Here is an 18,944-nt window from a genome sequence, read left to right on the forward strand (position 1 = left end):
AGTGTTCTGACAGGTGAATGATGTTTTTGAACAGATTTGCTGTTATGTGAGACAGTGTAGCTCTTTCATGGGACAGCCAACATCCACCATAGTCTGTCTTTTTTTTGCTATCTGGGAATACTAAAGGTGTCATCAATTCACTTACCCTTTCAAAGGAAGAAGCATCTTCAGGTCCAAGCTGCTGTCATATGGCAAGTAATTTTTAGAAGAACAGGTGTCAGAGCATGAATGAAGGTTAATTTTCTTAGTATGTAGCATTTCAATGCCACTGTTCATTTGCTACTTCTACAAGTACATTCCTTCCCAGAAAAAAACAGATCCTACTACATCCTGAAGTATTTATTCCTGCTACTTTATGGAGGAAAATTTAAGGACAAGCAGTGGGTAGAGATGACTTCCTGTTGAAATTAATATCAAAATAAGAAAGCAGTTGTCCTAAATTCCAGCTGAGAAACTGTGTTTGATGCTTATCCCTTGTGAAAAGAGTGAGGTGGGAATAGGCTTTATACTGATGAAATAGCCAATTTTAGCCTGCCAGAGAAACCACACAAACTTCTCACTGAAGTCTCATTCCAGGAGAGTATTTTCGTGTCTCCCCGTGCTCGCACTAGGAATGCTCACCCCCATATTCCTGATGACTTCACTGTGCATTCAGGAGCGCAGCCAGGTACAGGGCAGCTCCTGGTGAAGAAGCAGTAGCAGTAACTACTCTTTTGGGCCTGAATCTGCCTCCACTTAAAAGTATATTGACAAAACTGTCCATCACAGGAGTTTCAATGAACAAAAAAGGAGCAGTAGCATTTTGAGGCATGTGTGAGTAACTAACACCACCATCTCTTTAGTTTGCTCAGCTACTACACCCCAAGCCAGGTTGAGCAAGTTGCTGGAGCAGGGCTCCTTTTCTGCATTTGACCCAGCTTTGAGGTACACAACAACAGAAAACCAACCTTTGAGTAAAGCTATTTTTTCCTATGAAAATCACTTAGTAGTTAGGAAAATTAAGCAACAAAACTGTAAGAAACCATCTGCTTTTGAGAAACCATATGTCAGTGACAGGAGCCACAGTTAACAAACATTCTTTATTGTCAGGTCGCAAGACATTACCATAACTTGACATTTTTTATTTCTACTGTGTAAAAACTCACACTGAGTCAAAATAATAGAAGCCCAGTTGTCCGTATCAATAATCAATGATGTTTTAAGAAATTTTAGAATAGCAGTTAAGGAATTCATCCATTTACTGATAAATAAGATGTAACAGATACCAGTCATCATTTTGATCAGAGAGTGTTCAAGGCTTTGTTTCCAACATCTACAACTTCTCTATCAATATTGCAGAAGCACCTCCTCCTCCGTTGCAAATTCCTGCAAGACCATACTGTCCTTGCTTCAACACATGGGCCATATGAACAACAATTCTTGCTCCAGACATTCTAAATAAAAGAAAAAAAAATGCATATAGCTTAGTTTAAAGGAAATTCTTAATTTGACCCACACAGAATACAGTACTGACTCACTGGAGGAAAAAAAAAACACACCAACAAAAAGACCAAACAAACTGTTTCATCTACATTTAGGTGCAGTACAGGTTATTTTTCTCTAGCTACAGTACTTAAACAGAAAGATTCTTAAACAAAAACTCCATGTTTTTCTAAAGTTTCTTCTGGAAAAGGAAATCACCTCTGAGTCTGTATATTATGAAGTGTCTCTACACATAGCAAAGTCTTTCAAAGAAGGTAACAAACCTACCACAAAACCCAAATCAATAGTAACGATTAATTTCAGTTTCTTATTTGCTTACAACTCGATATACTCCGGTATGCTACGCTGATCCTCCTAATGTGCAAAAATCAGACATTTAAATTCTGTCATTAGACTGTCGAAATTAACTTTTAAGACAAAAAAGTCATATTTCCTCATCGGAAGCAGACAATATTGCGAAGGAGATGTCAGCATCTCTTACACTATTAGGCCTTGAAGGTTTTTATGAACTATACAGTACTGTACTCCTACTTGTTCCTGATGTACCACATGGTTACTTCACATCTATGTGGATTTAGGAGACTTTGAAAGGGGGTTTTCCTCACTACCATGCAGCTTGACTACTCCTAGGGAAGATTAACAGGATATATTGTATGTCTTGAGCTGTTGGGGAACACAGCAGGTGATCTGACTCCTCTAACCAGCTGACAGAATTTCAAACAAAAGACCCACCAGATTCCCCCAGACTGTCCCTGTCTGCTGCATTAGCTGCTGGGAGACTTGGATTCACTGCCAAAAACGCTTTGACAAAAGACCTGGAATTTCACCTTGCTCATGTAAGACAAATAGAAGTCCCTGTGCCATATCCTTTGCTATTTTCATAAGTTTACCTGTAAGTTTTATTAGCTTAACTACCTGATTAGTTTCTTCTGTCATGTTAATAGCGATGTGGTTTTAATACTTCATAAATCCATCGAGCTATGATAACAAGCAAGCTCTTCATAGAAATAGGTGGTAACTAACTGTGAAGAGAAAAACGGGACTGTGCTCTTTTCAAGGTACCTGAAATTTAAGACCTGAATTAAGTCACTGTGTACTTGACAGCAAATTTATTACCCTTCCTACTTACATAAAACTTGAGAATAAAGGTAAATGTATTAGCAGTAAGTCTAGAAAACAATGCCTTTGTGCAGAACAAAAACCAGTGCTTATTTTACTTACCCTATTGGATGTCCAAGAGAGACGGCTCCTCCGTTAATATTTACTTTCTGTGGATCAATACCCAGCATTTTAATATTGGCCAGCACCACAACACTGAACGCTTCGTTGATTTCCCACATTGCAATATCTTCTTTTTTCAGGCCTGTCTCACTCAGAATCTAGAAGTAATAATAAAAATAATTATGACTATGAAAGAATGACAAAGCTAATTATAGAAATAATTAGATATATTTTGAAGTTGGTGACTCAGGCTGCCCATAGATTCAAGTTCACATTCTGGAACCGCTTTGTCAGATGGGAAAAAGCAAAATTGAGGTACTGATGCACAAACTTGGGTTTTCACAAAAGAAGAAATGGAGAGTACCCTATGCTGAGAATATGTTTTCATCACACTTACTAAGACTGCAGCTACAGTAAGTACATTTAAACTGATACAGTACTGCCTCACGCCATACGCTTGTCTTCAGTTCCTTTTTGAACTAGGCTATACTTGTATAACCAGATTTATTTTGACTTTCAGCCATACAAGCTGCAGAGCTTCAGAAGTGTAAACAAGTCCAAAGTTGGTGAAAGCAGTATAAAACAATATTCTCTTTCAAAATAGGTGTGAGAAATTTGTTACTCTGAAAATCTGTGTTCTAGCCTTGATCCTCTGAAAAACCTGTTCTTTGTATTTATGATGTAATTAGAATTTTGATCCTAATTACGGGAAGATCCACTGAGGGCTGAACCAATGATCTGGTACTAGGGAAGTTTGTTGTTTTTCAAAAACACTCAGTTTTATTCCTACCTTGGGAACAGCATGTGCAGGTGCAATTGGGAAGTCAATAGGATCAACAGCAGCATCTGCAAAAGCTGTAAAAATCGCAAAAGCTGTTCAAAGACCTTTTGTTTTTACTGGACATGATTTTTATTTGTGCAAGCAGCAAACCCAGCCAAGATAGAAAAATTCTGAATATACTGGTCCACGAAATAGATACCTCTGAAGTTCAGTGCCTTAAGTGAGCCACATAATAACATTTTCATATTTTCAGTATTATTCCACACAGAAAACTCTGTTTATGATCAAAAGCCTGCTGGTACAATGCTTGAAATTTCAAGAGCTGTATTGAGAAGATGCAGTCATAATGCTAAGGGCTCAGCTTTTCTGTCCCATGAACGCCAGAAAACTGGCCAAACAGGACTCCCAGTCTGAGAGCACACTGTGGGAGTATTTTCCAGGACTGTACTCAAAGAAAAGAAAATAAAATCTTACCTACTATCCGTGCCAATGGTTTGACGTTCAGTCTCTTGGCTGCCTCTGTAGTCATCAGCACCAAAGCAGCTGCCCCATCGTTCAGAGTACTGGCATTAGCAGCTGTAACTGTTCCTAGAAAAGGCAAAGTGTTGTTTAAACAAAGGGGAAAGTATGATAGAGCTCAGGTATATCCTGTTAGCGATTCTTCTTTTACCTCAGGCCCTTGAACACAAGGTCTCAACAACATGATGGTATCTGTTGCACTGAGTTAACTAAAAATTAGTTCTTTTTTTTAAATCGGTTTGATTAAACAAGTACATTGTGTGTATTCCTATCTTTATCCATGTGGCTGCTTAGATTACACCTTCCATGTCAGCTGCACTGCTGGCATTAACACAGAATTCCAGCTCAAAAAGGGTTACAAATGAGTGGCAACTTTGGGATAGCCACAAAGATTTATTCATTACAGATTCAAGGAAGTAACAGGCAACTGTGTAAAGGCACTCCAGCTCCCACTGAAACAAGAGCTTATACGTGGCGGAGACCAAGGCAATAGCTAAACTGAAACCAATCCGTTTCGGTCTTTTTAAAGTAAATGTCCAAAGCAGAGGTTTTCCCTGGTTTAAGGTTCTTGGACCATCTTTTAATCCAAGTTGTGAAGCACATTTCTTTATCTTAGCAGACATTTAAAAGTTAATGAACTACTGTTGGGCGTTCAAGCTCTTGTGAACAGTACTCTTCAATATAACAAAGCATTCTTGCACTTGGTAGAAAAGCAAGAAATTAATTTAACAATATTTACCATTTTCTTTTTGGAAAACAGCTTTCAGCTTTGGAACTTTACTGAAATCAACACGCTTGTATTCTTCATCTTCCTTCACTTCTGTATCTGGCTTTCCTGAAATTCAGATTTGGTTTAGTATTTTATGGAACAGTCCATTCTTAAGCCATTCTAACACAGTACTTTGATTAAATGCTGCCTTATTTAAACAACTTATTTCAGTAAAAAAATGTAAGCATATGTAAAATGCACATCAAGAAACATGCTTATGAAAACTGTAAAAAAAATTATGCTTCAATCCAATGTATTCACAGCAAATCCATTTATACTTCCTGGTGGCTGAATGAAAAGGACAAATAATATATCTTTAAGGTAATTAATAGGGAAATTAAACCACGGATATCCTCGAGCCATACTAGCTAGATTCGATAGTCTTCCACTTACACAAAAAAGGAAGAAGATATGGTAAGTAACATTAAAGAAAAGTTAAAAAACAAAAAGTAGGTCACAGGTCACTGAATGCTGTTCACCAGTCTGCATAACAGAAAATTCTTGGCTAAACTAAAATTAGTGTTCCTGAAATCTGCATGTTTGAACAACACAACTTGCACTGAACACAGACAGCTTTCAATGAGAAACAGTTCATTTCATCACACCTTTCCATAATACCTTTTTTTGAAATAGTGACAGGAACTATTTCATTTTTCAATATTCCTGAATCCCAGGCTGTTTTGCTCTTAGTGTAAGAGCCTATGGCATAAGTGTCTTGTTCCTCTCGTGAAATAGTAAACTTCTTTGCAGTATTCTCAGCACAGTTGCCCTTGGAGAAAAACAGGCACGTTAGGTTTGGTATTTCTGGAGATGCAAGGTAGAAATGTAGCTGAAAAAAAACTCAACCAGCAGATTTCTAGCATTGAATGTGACTAATATTTGGTGTCCATTTCTAATTTACACAGACATGATCAAACAGTAACTTTTGGTTTTGGAATATGATCTTCAGATTTAGCAAATGTTTTCTGGATCGAGATTATTAAAGCCATGAAGGAACTTTCCTCACAAGGCTTTTTTTAAAGTTAAAAAACTGTGCAAAAGTAAGTTTTAAAGTGCTTAGGGCTGATGTCTTCAGAGACTGAAGATCACTGTTCAGCCACAGAACAGTATGTTCATGTCATCTTACTAGTGTTTTCATTCCATTATTAGCTTGCCTGTTCCAAAGGTTCCAAGAACAGGTCAACACACAGGGCTTAGTTAGCCTTTTGGATCTGATACTCTAAAAACTGTACAAATAAAAGTAGGTATACCTTTTGTCTAATAACTGGAATGACATAAGTAGAATGAAACAAATCATTTTTTATATAGGTCAATCATAGTCATAATTATACAATCACAATTCATTACCAACACTGGTCTAAATACCTGGTGACAAAAAAAACCCCGCATACTCATTTAGTCAACCTGAAAGATTTGTTCTTAAACGGGTTTTGTTCCATCTCTCATTTCTGTACAAAACTCAGTGAACCAACACAAAACCCTCTAGAACCACGTTCCTCCAGTTCTTCAAACAAGCATCTTTACTTCTGTGCAGTTAAAGAATTTAAAGTCTTACTCTAGAGCCAAAACACAGACAAGAGTAAGTTCCAGAAGCCATCGGATGGGCCTTCCTGTGTATTCTCATAGTGTTAAGGTTTTCCAAGCAACCTACAGCTGCTATAATGATGACAAAACATTCTGAAATACTGTCCCAATCTGTTAAAACTTTATGTATTATAACCAACTCCTAGTTTTTCCCCACATACAGGAACTAGCAAAGCCACTATTTACATTCCTATAAGATTCCTCACAATGAAAATCCCTTTTAGCTGAAATGCGGGAGTGGATTTCAACCAACAGCCTAAGCAGAGTCCACTATACTGCAAAAAGAATAAATCACACACAACTGCAAAAAGAATAAATCACACACAGAAGCAGTGAGGTCTGTATGAAATATATGGATCACAGTAGAATATTCTTCATGACATGTTTTCCTGTACACCAGCAAGAACACTAACTGATCAATCAGTAATGCCCTATAATTGTGAATTACCAAAGGCAAAGGTCAGAAATATTTGTAAACTGAAAGTAGTCATTCTTTTCTAACTGTTCTTCCCTGATGCTTGTTCTTCACTATCTTCATATCAGTCGTTTTCCAAACCCATCCTAAGTTTGCAGTTGTTTATCCGATTTAAGTTGCCATGCTGATGAGTAAGCGTTATCAGCTGACTCAAACCTTCCAACAGAAGACATGAGATATCTACACTGGGGGAGGGAAAATGAACACGAGAGCCTGCTGAACTGTACAGAGTAGGTACCCTCAAAGACATCAAGTAATTTGACTGCTCTCTCCCACAGACAGAGTAACAGCAATCTATCAGTGGCAGATTATTTTTGTTTTTTTAAGCCCCTGCTCTAGGCTATTCAGACTTCAATCAGAGACAGATAACTACTAACACACGATCTGATATCCTGTTTTGGTCTTCTCTCTAGCTCCTCCATTACACTTACTACAGGAAGCCTGGAAATGGAAGACTTTTTCCTCCTCCGTTAATGTTACTCCTCATCTCTAGGTTTGCTAGGTGAAGCAGTTTCATAGTAATTATATACAAGCTCTTCAAAGCTGCATCAGATATATGGTTGATACTTTAGTACTGTGCAGGAATATTTACCATATGGATATGGTTATAAGCATCTGTCAGCCCATCTTTTACTATCAGGTCTTCCAGCTTTACTCCTCCATAAGGTGTTGATCCTCTGCTCATTGTATAAGGAACATTAGACATGCTCTCCATTCCACCAGCAACCATTACATCCTGCTCAAAGGAAACAAGTTAAAATTATTAATAATGCAGTGTGTTCTCTGTGACTTCCTGTAGGAACAAATATTAGCAAAAGCATAACCATGGCTGCTTTATATTTCTGAGGAGTCCTAAAAGAGGAAAAAAAATCTTTATGCATTGAAAAAGCAAACAGCAGGAACAACAGCTGGAGACAGCTAATGCACCCTGACAGAACAACTGGACTTTTGTCTTGTATGCAGTTCTAGAAACCTGCAACAGCCATGCCCGTCTCTTGCACTTTTACTTCAAAAGCTTCTGAGATCAAATTACAGGTCTAGCTTTAAACAGTTTCTTTTTCTGTAAATTTCTCATTTTTGTTCTTCATTTGCAGCTCCATATCCTTAGGGAACAAGCAACAGTCAGAATCTAAGAGACCAATAAGAAGAGACAGAGATTTACAAGTACCTGCAGTTTTACATGATATTGTTTCATCCTACTATGTAAAGATAGATGACTTATAGTATGGTTTTATCATCTGAAACGGCCAGCAAAAGAGATGTTAATAATTAATGACTACTGAACTTGAATTAAGCTGAATCATTACAGGCATTTATCAATTAATATACTTTTCAAGCTGAGACAAAGCAAACAGAAAAGCTACAGCAGCAAAGCTACAAGGGCCGTAAGTATACCTACTGTTCATCAGGCTATACCCCCAAAATCCCTAGGATCTCACAATGTGAAGAACAGACACAGTTGTGTTTGATGGCATATGCGAAATATGGATAAATATAAGAAAAATACACACACAGCAGTGTGAGTCTTTGAGAGTTCATCAGTGCTGTTAATAGAAATTCAAAAAGATTTTACACCAAAACAGCAATAAGATGAAAGCTTTTTTGGTTTCTTTAAATTAAAATGCAGAAAAATAATGGTTTGGTTCAGAATAGATCATAAACTAGATCCAGGAACAGTGACATGAATAAAGAAAAGAAAGAAGGCTGGAGACAAACTGGAAAGACAGATAAATTGGAAAGGCAGCTGAGAGATGGAAGCAGCAATAGATCAGAGGAACAAGAGTCCCTGGCATTTCAATTCCATAAAGTGAACGACTTGGAGACAGAGTTAATACAATTGTTTATATGAAGATGTACACTGGCTCAAGCCCCTGGGAACCATCCCTGACTTTCATATCACAGATACCTCACAGTCCACAGCCAGAAAGATAAACAAATACCAAAAAAACCCATAATTTATAGCTCTAAGAGACTAATAACTGGCTGAGTCTGCTTTTGCTGAGATGTAAATTACTAAAGCCAAATGTAGCTGTTTACACAGACACGCTGGGCCTCTGGTTTAAAGTCCAGTGACAAGACTTCCACCGACTTCGGCAGGCACTGGACGAAGTGCCATTCTCCGCAGAGCAAGGCCAAAGCAATAAGTAGTTGCTTAACTCAGCTATACTGTTATCTTCACAGAAGGGGCAACAAGACTTAAATATTTTACATTTGTTCTTAAAAAAAAAAAAAAAAAAGTAAGTACATTTCTCACTTATGATCCACTTACTTTGTAAACCAAAAATATGTATTGAACTGACAATATCACTTCAGAGAAGGAGAGACATTGCCAAAATGCTTTTGAGTATGGAATTAAAAACAAAATTGAAATGTCTTTCTTCACATTCACACTTCTCCCATATTCTTTGCTGCACAGCATTTAACAGCTTGCTGAAGATGGTGTATTCTCCCATCCTCCCATTAAGTGATACTGCTTTTCCCCGTTGTAAAAAGAATCTTAGAACACAGTTGACAGAGATGAGAAAGTTCTCTTCAATGAAAAAGTGAATTCATCAACAATAGATTCCACTTCTTCTAAAACAATAAAAAAAGCCTGAAGCATCTTTAATGTACTTGGAAACAACATTGCTTTAATATATATATTTAATATATTTTTAATATATATTTATATATATAATATATATAAAATATATATTTTTAATATATATTTAATTCATTTAAGTGTTTAAAGTGTCTGAACGTCAAGATTAAATGTGGTTCATGAAAAAAATAAGTCTATAAAAATTTCTTTAATTTTTCAAACCAGTGGGGCAGGAGGTGGGGTGGGGGAAGAGCAACAGGGAAAGGATGTAAATACTAAAAAAGAAAATTTTTTTATTTACTCAGCTCTAAAAATACATCTGACAATTTCCTAACTCTAATACTTAGAATTCTTTTTTCTGTTTTATACCACAACACACTTAAGTGGCTATAAAATTAAGGTTGCATAAGTAAAACAAAACCTTGTTAATCAGCTTTATTATCCCAAGTCAAAACACAGCCCCAAATTGAAGAGCACAGTCATTAGTAGGACAGGATTTACAACATTAGTTGTGTGTTTTTTCCATAGCACAGCACTAAAATGCACATACCTGACTCCCACACATCAGGCTTTGTGCTGCCATCATAATCGATTTCATTCCTGAAGCACAGACTTTATTGACAGTTGTAGTAGGAGTGCGGATTGGTAGACCTGAGTCAAATAAGTTGTACAAACAACTGTATTATTTAAAAGGTAGACTAACACTCTACTGGTGTCTCAGCAATACTTCATATGGGAATATTTTTTATCTAAGCCCAGGGTGTCCAGCTTGCACTATTTAGCCTGCCAGGGCAATTTATCCACCCTCAACCCACAGTTGCTATCCTTCTTGCAGACTCTTGTTGTTTCTCCCCTTCCAACAACAGACTTGTGGCAAGGGAGCAAGCAAATGAAGAATCAGAGACAGAAGATCAGGGAACTGACTCCAGAACTATTCCTCCTCCTGACACACCAATCCCCGCCTCTAAGAAGCATTCAAGCTTGAAAAGACATAAACAGGCTGTAGAATTCAGCAACTGGCAACAAAACAGACCCCAGAAGTATAGGGACTCTGAACACGTGCAATACTGAACAAGACCAAAAGTGCTATGTGTCAGTGTCATTCACTCGGTTATTACTGAGTTGTTACTGTTACTGAGTGTTCATTACAACAGCTTTGGGCTCTGCTGTGTGCAGCTTGGCTCAAGACCATTGCACCACGGGCTCTGCCCTAGGCTTGCTCTCTAGTATTACGGCTCTGCTACCAGCGCATCACCTCCATACCAGCAGTGAGATGGGGAAACCAGCCAGGGGAAAGAAAAGAGCCATATTCATCCTTTTGTCTCACATGAAAGCAGTTCCTTCTCTTTTACAAAAGTACAGGGACAGAGCCAAGAAAGTATCGTTCTCCCCTGACCCACAGACTTTCCTAGTGTCATGCTAAGGTACGGAATCCCATCCTTACAGCAAAAGGGAGAAGAAAATAATTCCTGCACCCCAATAACATCTGCACTGCAGCTAATGTTTTAGAGTGAATCCTTCCAGTGACAGCTCCAGACTCCACGGGAAGATGAGTGTAATGACATACTCATATCTGCAGTTCATGGAAACTCACTGACCCCTTATCCAATAAGGCTTAAGAGTAATGATACACTGAAGAAGTCTGCTTCATGAAAGATTCAAAGAGCAGCATCCATCATTAGTGTAAAGTGCTCTGGAAGTAGCAGCCTGGTCTCCAATATTGTCTTCTCCAGATTCATCAAACACCGTAGGCAGTAGCACTCATCGTGTGTATGAAAACTGATTCCCAAGGATGCATGATGAGGCCCACATACATGAGCACCAATATAGCCTTCACCCACCATGGGTTAACAAACATACACAGACTGTCTTGACAAAAGGCTGGGCACCACTCTGCTTTAACTCACAGCTCAATAATCTACATAAAGACAGGTAAATCTGTCATAAAGACAGAAAACCTTTAAGCCCAGTATGAAGAGAATGAATACCTGCACCCAAGACTGCCTGTCTTGCTGGAGCTTGTCCTTGTCCAGCCTGCAAGACATTACCCATATACGCTTCTTTCACTTCTTCTGCAGGGATACCTATAAAACAAAATTTTTTTGATTTAAGATTTCTTTGCACAGAAAATGTAACTCCCTTTTACGGATCTTCCCACTGAAGTTTTCTATCAAAGACTGATGAAACGTGCCATGTCCAACCTGTGTGCTAACAGCATGCAGGCCCCTGCTGGGTGCATCCCAGCTCTTTACCCTCGTACTCATGGAACACAGTGAACTGGTGACCCTCTCAAAGGAATTCTCTTGTTACCCTGCAGAACAAGCTACAGTTAGCTAACTCAAACATTTCCAGGTCTCACTAGTCACCTCAATTTCCATGGATGGTTAAGTGCACAAAACTTCCTACCTGCCACAACTATGTCTAAAGAAACAGGCTGGTTGGTTTGCTTAACAGGGGTGAGCCAAGGCTACAGCTAGCTGCCAACTGACAGAAGAGGCCTGTTCCTCTGCTGCATCTCTTGCAACTGCCCTGGTGTTCAAGTTCTTGTAATATGCTGTTTCAAGAAGACAGATTTGTAGAAAATTAACCCTTCTCTCCCCCCAAAAGACTTTTTTGCTAATTTGAATCCATCAATACTCACAAGGGTGTCCTACAAGCCTAAGTGCCCATGTAAAAAATAGGCAGGGAAAGGAAGGGCCACTGGTTTCAGCAACAAGTAGCCTTTGCATCAGCTTAGGTGTGTCATGAAACCCCACCCCAGAAAAACATTAGCATGTTCAATCAAATTTGGATTAGCAGAGATATCCCTAAGTAATATCCTGCTCCTAGAAGCAGCACTTAATTCAGGTTGAAACAAAGCCCAACAGTCAACTTTTCTTAAATACCATTTGTGGATAAAGACTTAGGAGTGCCACAGGAGCAAAAAACCCAGGACCTTCGTTTACCAAGCAATTTAAAGACACAGACTGATACTGTTCTGAGCCACTTGAGATCTTCTTTGTCACAGAAAAAATATTTACATATACCTGCTCTGTCAATTGCTCCCTTAATTGCAATGGAACCAAGTTTAGTGGCTGGCAGTGATGAAAGAGATCCTTGGAAAGATCCAATCGGTGTCCTTACAGCACTTGCTATCACCACCTCCTAAGAGGAGAAGCACAGAGTAAAAGTCAGAGTCTCTCTCACATAAGCACGCATATACCAGTATTTTTTAAATTTATCCACTTTTACTCTTTCATCGATGTCACAGCTTCCCTTTTATCCTGCAAGTGCTTTGGAGCACTAAAATAATCTTAAAGCATGCAGCATAGGGAATAAATATAAGGAGATCAGTGTGCAGGACTACAGTCTTGGGATCATGGAGCTGTGGTGGGATGGCTCCCATGACTGGAATGCCATCACACAGGGATACAGGCTCTTTAGGAAGGACAGGCCAAGAAGACAAGGTGGGGGAGGTTGCCCTTTATGTGACAGAAAAGCTAGAGTGCACTGAACTCAGCCTTGGGGTGGATAATGCTTGCAAGAGTCTCAAAGGTCCTGGAGTGAAGGGTCGAAGAAAGGTGGCTAATGTTCAAGGATTACCCCTCCATGCTCAAGAGCAGTCCAGTCCAACAAGCACTAAGTCAGGTAAAAATGCCAGGAGGTCTGCATGGATGATCAAAATCCATACACAAAAGGAAGCAGACAGAAGGTGGAAGCAGGGACAGGGAACCTGGCAGACACTGTCCAAGCATGCAAGGACAGGGTTACAAAAGTCAAAGCCCAACTGGAATTGAATCTGGCAAGGGATGTCAAAGGCAACAAAAAGGACTTCCATAAGCACCTAGGATGCAAAAGAAAGTCTAGGGCCTGCTGCTGAATGGGGCATTGGACCTGGTGATGCAGGACATGGAAAAGGCTGAGGTATTGAATGCCCTCTTCACCTCAGTCTTCACTAGTAAGACCAGCCTTCAGGAATCCCAGGCTCCAGAGACCAGGGGGAAGGCTGCAGCAAGGAAGATGTACCCTCAGTGGAAAAGGATCGGGTCAGGGAATACTTAAGCAAATTGGATGTACATAAATCCATGGGCCCTGCTCAGATGCACCCACAAGTGCTGAGGGAGCTGGCTGATGTCTTTGTAAGGTCGCTCTCAATAATCTTGGAATGGTTACAGCAATTGTGAGAGGTGCCCGAGGACTGCAGAAAAGCAAGCATCACTCCTATCTTCACAAAGAGGAAGGAGGAGGACACAGGGAACTACAGGCTGGTCAGCCTCACCTCGATCCCTGGGAAGGTGATGAAACAACTAATCCTGGAAACCATTTCCAGGAACATGAACAACAAGGAAATCATCAGGAGTCATCAGCATGGATTCACCAAGGGGACATCATGCTCAAACAACCCAATAGCCTTCTACAGTGAAATGACTGGTTTACCAGATGAGGGGAGAGCAGTGGACAGCACTGTCTGCCTAGACTACAGTAAGGCTTCCAACACTGCCTCCCATAAGCTCCTCATAAAAGCTAATGAAGTAGGGGTCTGGTAAGGAGACAGTGAGGTAGATTCCAGACCCAGGGGGTGGTGATCAGTGGCATGAAGTCTGGTTGGAGGCCAGTAACTAGGGTGTTCCCCAGGGGTCAATACTGGGTCCAGTCCCATTTAACATCTTCACTAATGATCTGGATGATGGGACAGAGTGTACCCTCTGCAGGTTTGCTGGGAGGAATGGCTGAGGGTCATGCTGCCATCCAGAGGGACCTCAACAAGGTGGAGAAATGGGCTGACAGGAACCTCATGAAGTTCAGCAAGTAGGAGTGCAAAGTCCTGCACCTGGGGAGGAACAACCCCAGGCACCAGGACATGCAGGTGACCACCCAGCTGGAAAGTAGCTTGGCAGAAAAGAACCTGGGAGTCCTGGTGGACACCAGGCTGAACAGGAGCCAGCAATGGGCCCTTGCAGCAAAGGCAGCTGATGGCATCCTGGGCTGCATTAGGCAAAGTATTGCCCCCTGGTCAAGGGGGGTGATCCTTCCTCCCTGCTCAGCCCTGGTGAAGCCACACCTGGAGTGTTGTATCCATTTCTGGGCTCCCCAGTACAAGAGAGACGTGAACATACTAGAGAGTGTCCTACAAAGGGCCATGAAGATGATTAAGTGACTGGAGCATCTGACTATACACAAGGAAAGGCTGAGAGAGCTGGGACTGTTCATCCTTGAGAAGCCTCAGGGGCACCTGTAGTAAACTGGACAGAGGACACAACAGCCTTCTAAGTGTAACTGGCAAAAAAGGAAATCCAACTTTTATTCCAGATTTTGCAGTTAAGTGTGATTTGGGCATAAGTCACATCATCTTCAATGCAGATTTTTGTGATAACTTTTTTTATAACTCCAGTGATTAAGAAACAAATTTAAAACAGTGATTTATTGCAGTCAGATGGTGCTTTATACTTACATTTAAAGTACGCTGTGATACATAGCCACGGCTTGTATACTTCAAAGCCTGAAAATAAGAAAGTCCTCCGAATGTCATATCAAGAAAGCCAATGCCATGACATTTCAGTAATGTACCATTCTCACAGAAGTCATTATTTTAAAAAATAGTATCTAAGAAACACTGGAAAATATTAAAAATCATAGCATGCCTTTTAAAAAAAATGTAGCCTAGTACACAGCCTCACCATGACATCTGTGTTAAAATATTTTCTGAAGAATAAACAGATACTCTTTTAAAAACAAAAACCAATTAATTTTGGCTAAATCTGTTATGTATACATATAACATATGCCTAAACCAGGGAATGGGTGGTGCTATCTTGAAAAAGTTTACTAGTCCCTCCATCTACTTCTCTGGACTTCAGTTCATTCATCCCCATCATTAACTTCATTGCTTTTTAAACAGTGGCGGTTTGTGTCTACAGCTTCATTTCATTAGCATTTCATGAACAAAAATAAGGATAATGAACTCTGAATGCTACAAAAACGATGATAATAAAACAAAACCAAGAAAAAAGAAAAGGTATCACCTGAGCAGATTAATTTACCAGCTACTAGCTTCATCTAATTCAGCAGTGTAAAGATACAAAAATACATCTGTAGATATTGTTTCAATATACTAACAGAATGATCTTTCAATTAGTGGTTTAAGCCACTTAGCCATTTCCTTAGACATTTCAGCACACTAGAAACTTCTGGTCATCACTGAATTGCAGCTAAATGAATACTAACTAAAAATAAATACTTAAGCACACCACAAAAACACCATCAATTTTATAAATTAAAGAATGCCTATTTTGTATCCACAACATGAAAATTTAGTCTGTTTCTCTCTTCATTTGATGACCTTCAGCTAACAAAAGACAGACTTTTTCCCACTGTTTTTCAATTAGTTGGGGTTTTTTTTCCAGCTCAGGTTGTAACAGCCAGCAGAAAGTTTAACTTAAAACTTCTCCCTGAAAATGAATTATGTCCCTGCAGGGCTTTAATAACTGGGCTTCCAAGGGTTAGTGTCAAAAAAAAACCCTAGCAAAGTAACGTGGCCTTACTAGACAACACCTGAAGTTTATCTTTGTAGTAAACTGGACAAAGCACACAATAGTCTTCTAAGTGTAACTGGCATCTGCTAGTAGCGTTCGTGCTCTGTGTCTATTACAGACTTTTAAAAGAACCAAAACACTTATACAGCTGGTAAAACACAACCTTCAGCTTTGCATATGGCAATACTGATACAATCCAGTGCAGTGCAGATGCTTTACCTGCCCTCTTCTTCCTAGCACCGCTCTCCATACCGGGACAGGGTCCCCAGCGCTCCAGGCAAGCCAGGCGACCCGTCAATGAAGCCAGCAGGGCCTCAAAACAACTGTGCCCAGCGGCATTTGGGGCAGGAGCACTCAGTATCTCACCTCCCAGCTGTCCTTCCGATGAACCTACCTCCGGCACATCAAGGCAGCACATTTGCCCACCCGATCCCCCCCCGACCCTGGCTAGCACAGGCCTTGGATAGCTGCTACGCGTCCTTATCGCTGAAGCAGGTAACAGACGGATACAGGGGCTCTGCAGGGCAACGAAGTAGGAAGGAACGCGCTGCAGAGCCGGGCCAGGGCCCTGGCCGGCCCGCTGCCCTCCCGGCGCTGACAGGCGGCTGTGAGGCCCTGGAAAAAGCCGCTCTCAGGATCGCGGCTAAAGGTCCCGCCGGGCTTCGCGCGGTGCCCGGCGCGGGGCTGCCGAGGCGGGGGGAGCCGCCCTTCACCGAGCCGGCGGTTCCGGGGCGGCGCGGCCTGCCCAGCCCCGCAGGCCGCGGCGGACACCGGCCCCGCTCCCCCGGTCGAGGGCCCCGCCGCTGGAGCCGGCCCAGGACCCGCTTCCGCCCCTCAGCTCCTTCCCGGGCCGGGGACTCCCTCCCGTCGCGAAGCGCTGCAGGGGCGAGGTGAGGGGGGAGTCGCCTTCCCCGCCGCGGGTGTGACCTTGGCCAAGACTTTCCGGGCCCCGCGGCGGGGCCGGGGCTGCACAGGGAGGGAGAGGGGAAGGGCCGGGACCCGCGCCGCCCGCCTCACCCGCAGCAGTTCTGCGGCCAGGCGCCGCCGGCCCAGCATCGCCACCGCCGCCATGCTCCCGCTAGCTGCCCCCGTCACCTTCACCGCCGCCCCCGCCGCGGCCTATAGCCGCCGCCGCCCCGCCCCCCGCCCAGCTCCCATTGGCCCCGGGCCTGCGGGCGGTGCCAAATGCGCCCCCGCCATTGGCTAGGCTGGAAGGCGGGCCGCGGCCTCAGCGGGGCGGAGCCGCCAGCGGGCGGGGCGCAGCCCCTGAGGCGGTGAGGGCGGGTGAGCGAGCGGCGAGGCTCGGCGGTGGGTGTCTGACCGGGGCCCGGCAGCTGCTGCTGCCTCCGCCGCGCCTCCGCCCTCCCTGGGAACCCTTTCTGCAGCGAGAGGCGCATTTCTTTCATCGCCGGTGCTGCCGCTTGGGGAGCGGGGAGGGGGTGCCGCCGCCCGCCCTGAGGAAAGGGAAAGGGACTGCGGAGGGACAGCCCCGGGTGCGGGGCGGACAACCTCAGGTTCCGTGCCGAGAAGAAAAATAACTAGTAACGAACGGTATGAAGACAGAACGGAAGAGCCTTGCGGGGCGAGAACCAGAGCCCGGGGTTCTCTCCGCTCCCCAGGGAAGGGGAAACACTTGAGGCTGCGCTCCGCCGGTCCTCGGGCCAGCCCCCCGCCCAACCCACGCTTCACTGTTAACCTGAAATGAGCCACAGAAACCTATCCCCAGGTGGAACCCGTATGAGAAACATACCTGCGCAGTTACAAGGTCTGTGGGGATGGACATGCTGGAATATTTCTGAGTCTGGGGCTCTTTGGCTCTTTGTAGCTGCATGCCGTTTTCAGAAAAGCCAGCAAATTAATTCCCCTTAAACTCCTTCCTGTCTAGCCCTGGCATAAACATCTAATGGTGCTACCTCAGAATTCAAACCTGGCTGAGAATCATCTTGGCAGCTGCCTTTACAGAAAGGTTGGTACCCGCTCGACCTCAGCTCGATCTCAGGCTGCCCATACCAGTTCCAGAGCCTTCCCTGCACTTTGCTTTCCCCCCTCTGCCTCCAAATCTCGATTTCTAGATGAAGGCCAGTATTATATCTCTATAGTTGCCTGCCTGACAGTACCTCTCTCCACTTTGTCTATCCAACATGCACAGAGCTAGGCCAGGAAAAGCCTGGTCCTTCCTGGTCTTGAGCTTTATATCTCAAAAGAACAGGCTCAAAAGACAAGATGACATTATCTGAATTGTGCTGCTGCACACCATCTAGGACAAGCAGTCCTGTATTTCTGATCAGTCTTGCTTACCTTCTCCTTAGCTACTTTTTTGATTCCTGAAGGAGTTAGCACACCATCTGTCAGACTAACCCATGATTGACTGCTGTATTTCCTGGAGTTGATGTCTACAAGCCACGTAAGGCAGCATTTACTTGCACCTTTCATTCCCTTCAGTCCACACCCTGGAACAAATGCCAAGAAGCATGCTTTGGATATAGCATCTGGAAAGTTAGAGTATCTCATCAACTTGTCACCATCCGCTTGCTATCTTGACTGATTTGTTATTTTCTTTTCACATTGTAAAACTAACATTAATCAAAACTGCTTCAGTTCATTTTTTATTCTACATCTCATTCATTTCCCTTTGAGAGAGGATCTCACTTTCTCTCTGCTCTCAAAAGTAAAATACTTCTTGCTTTCCATGTATGTCTAAAGATTCTCCAGACACGTGGTGAGAGGCTGATAGGAACTGGCACAGATGAGGGAAGCATTTGTACTCTTTTGCTTCCTTGGCTGTCAGTAGCTGATGTTCTGAGAGTTTGACCGATCTAGTCTAGACCTTTGATTTAGAGCCAAAGTTTTCAAGTACAAACCAGAGATAACACAGGAACTAACAAATATTGACTCAGGAAGAACTGAAGATTTTACCCTGAAAATATGTATGTATCATACAGGAACGACGTCCAACTTTGCTGGATGAGGATACTTTCCAGAAATGAGTAATGCCAAAAACTTATAGGGGGGAAAAAAAAA

At 42.3% G+C, this 18,944-nt stretch overlaps 1 protein-coding gene across 1 annotated transcript; it reads right to left on the minus strand.

Moving 5' to 3' along the window:
- Window positions 1–1,060: 1,060 nt before the first annotated feature.
- ACAT1 (acetyl-CoA acetyltransferase 1) lies at window positions 1,061–17,052 on the minus strand. Its single transcript, XM_074816129.1, has 12 exons — window positions 16,941–17,052; window positions 14,844–14,891; window positions 12,439–12,556; window positions 11,401–11,496; window positions 9,963–10,063; window positions 7,424–7,567; window positions 5,391–5,541; window positions 4,743–4,838; window positions 3,959–4,072; window positions 3,494–3,558; window positions 2,704–2,861; window positions 1,061–1,433 (listed from the first exon to the last, which is right to left on the minus strand). Exons 1-12 carry the CDS (start codon window positions 16,992–16,994, stop codon window positions 1,313–1,315), a joined length of 1,266 nt encoding a protein of 421 aa, XP_074672230.1. The 5' UTR covers window positions 16,995–17,052; the 3' UTR covers window positions 1,061–1,312.
- Window positions 17,053–18,944: the final 1,892 nt, after the last annotated feature.

Source organism: Strix aluco, chromosome 2 (genome assembly GCF_031877795.1).
Source record: "Strix aluco isolate bStrAlu1 chromosome 2, bStrAlu1.hap1, whole genome shotgun sequence".
Taxonomy (NCBI): domain Eukaryota; kingdom Metazoa; phylum Chordata; class Aves; order Strigiformes; family Strigidae; genus Strix; species Strix aluco.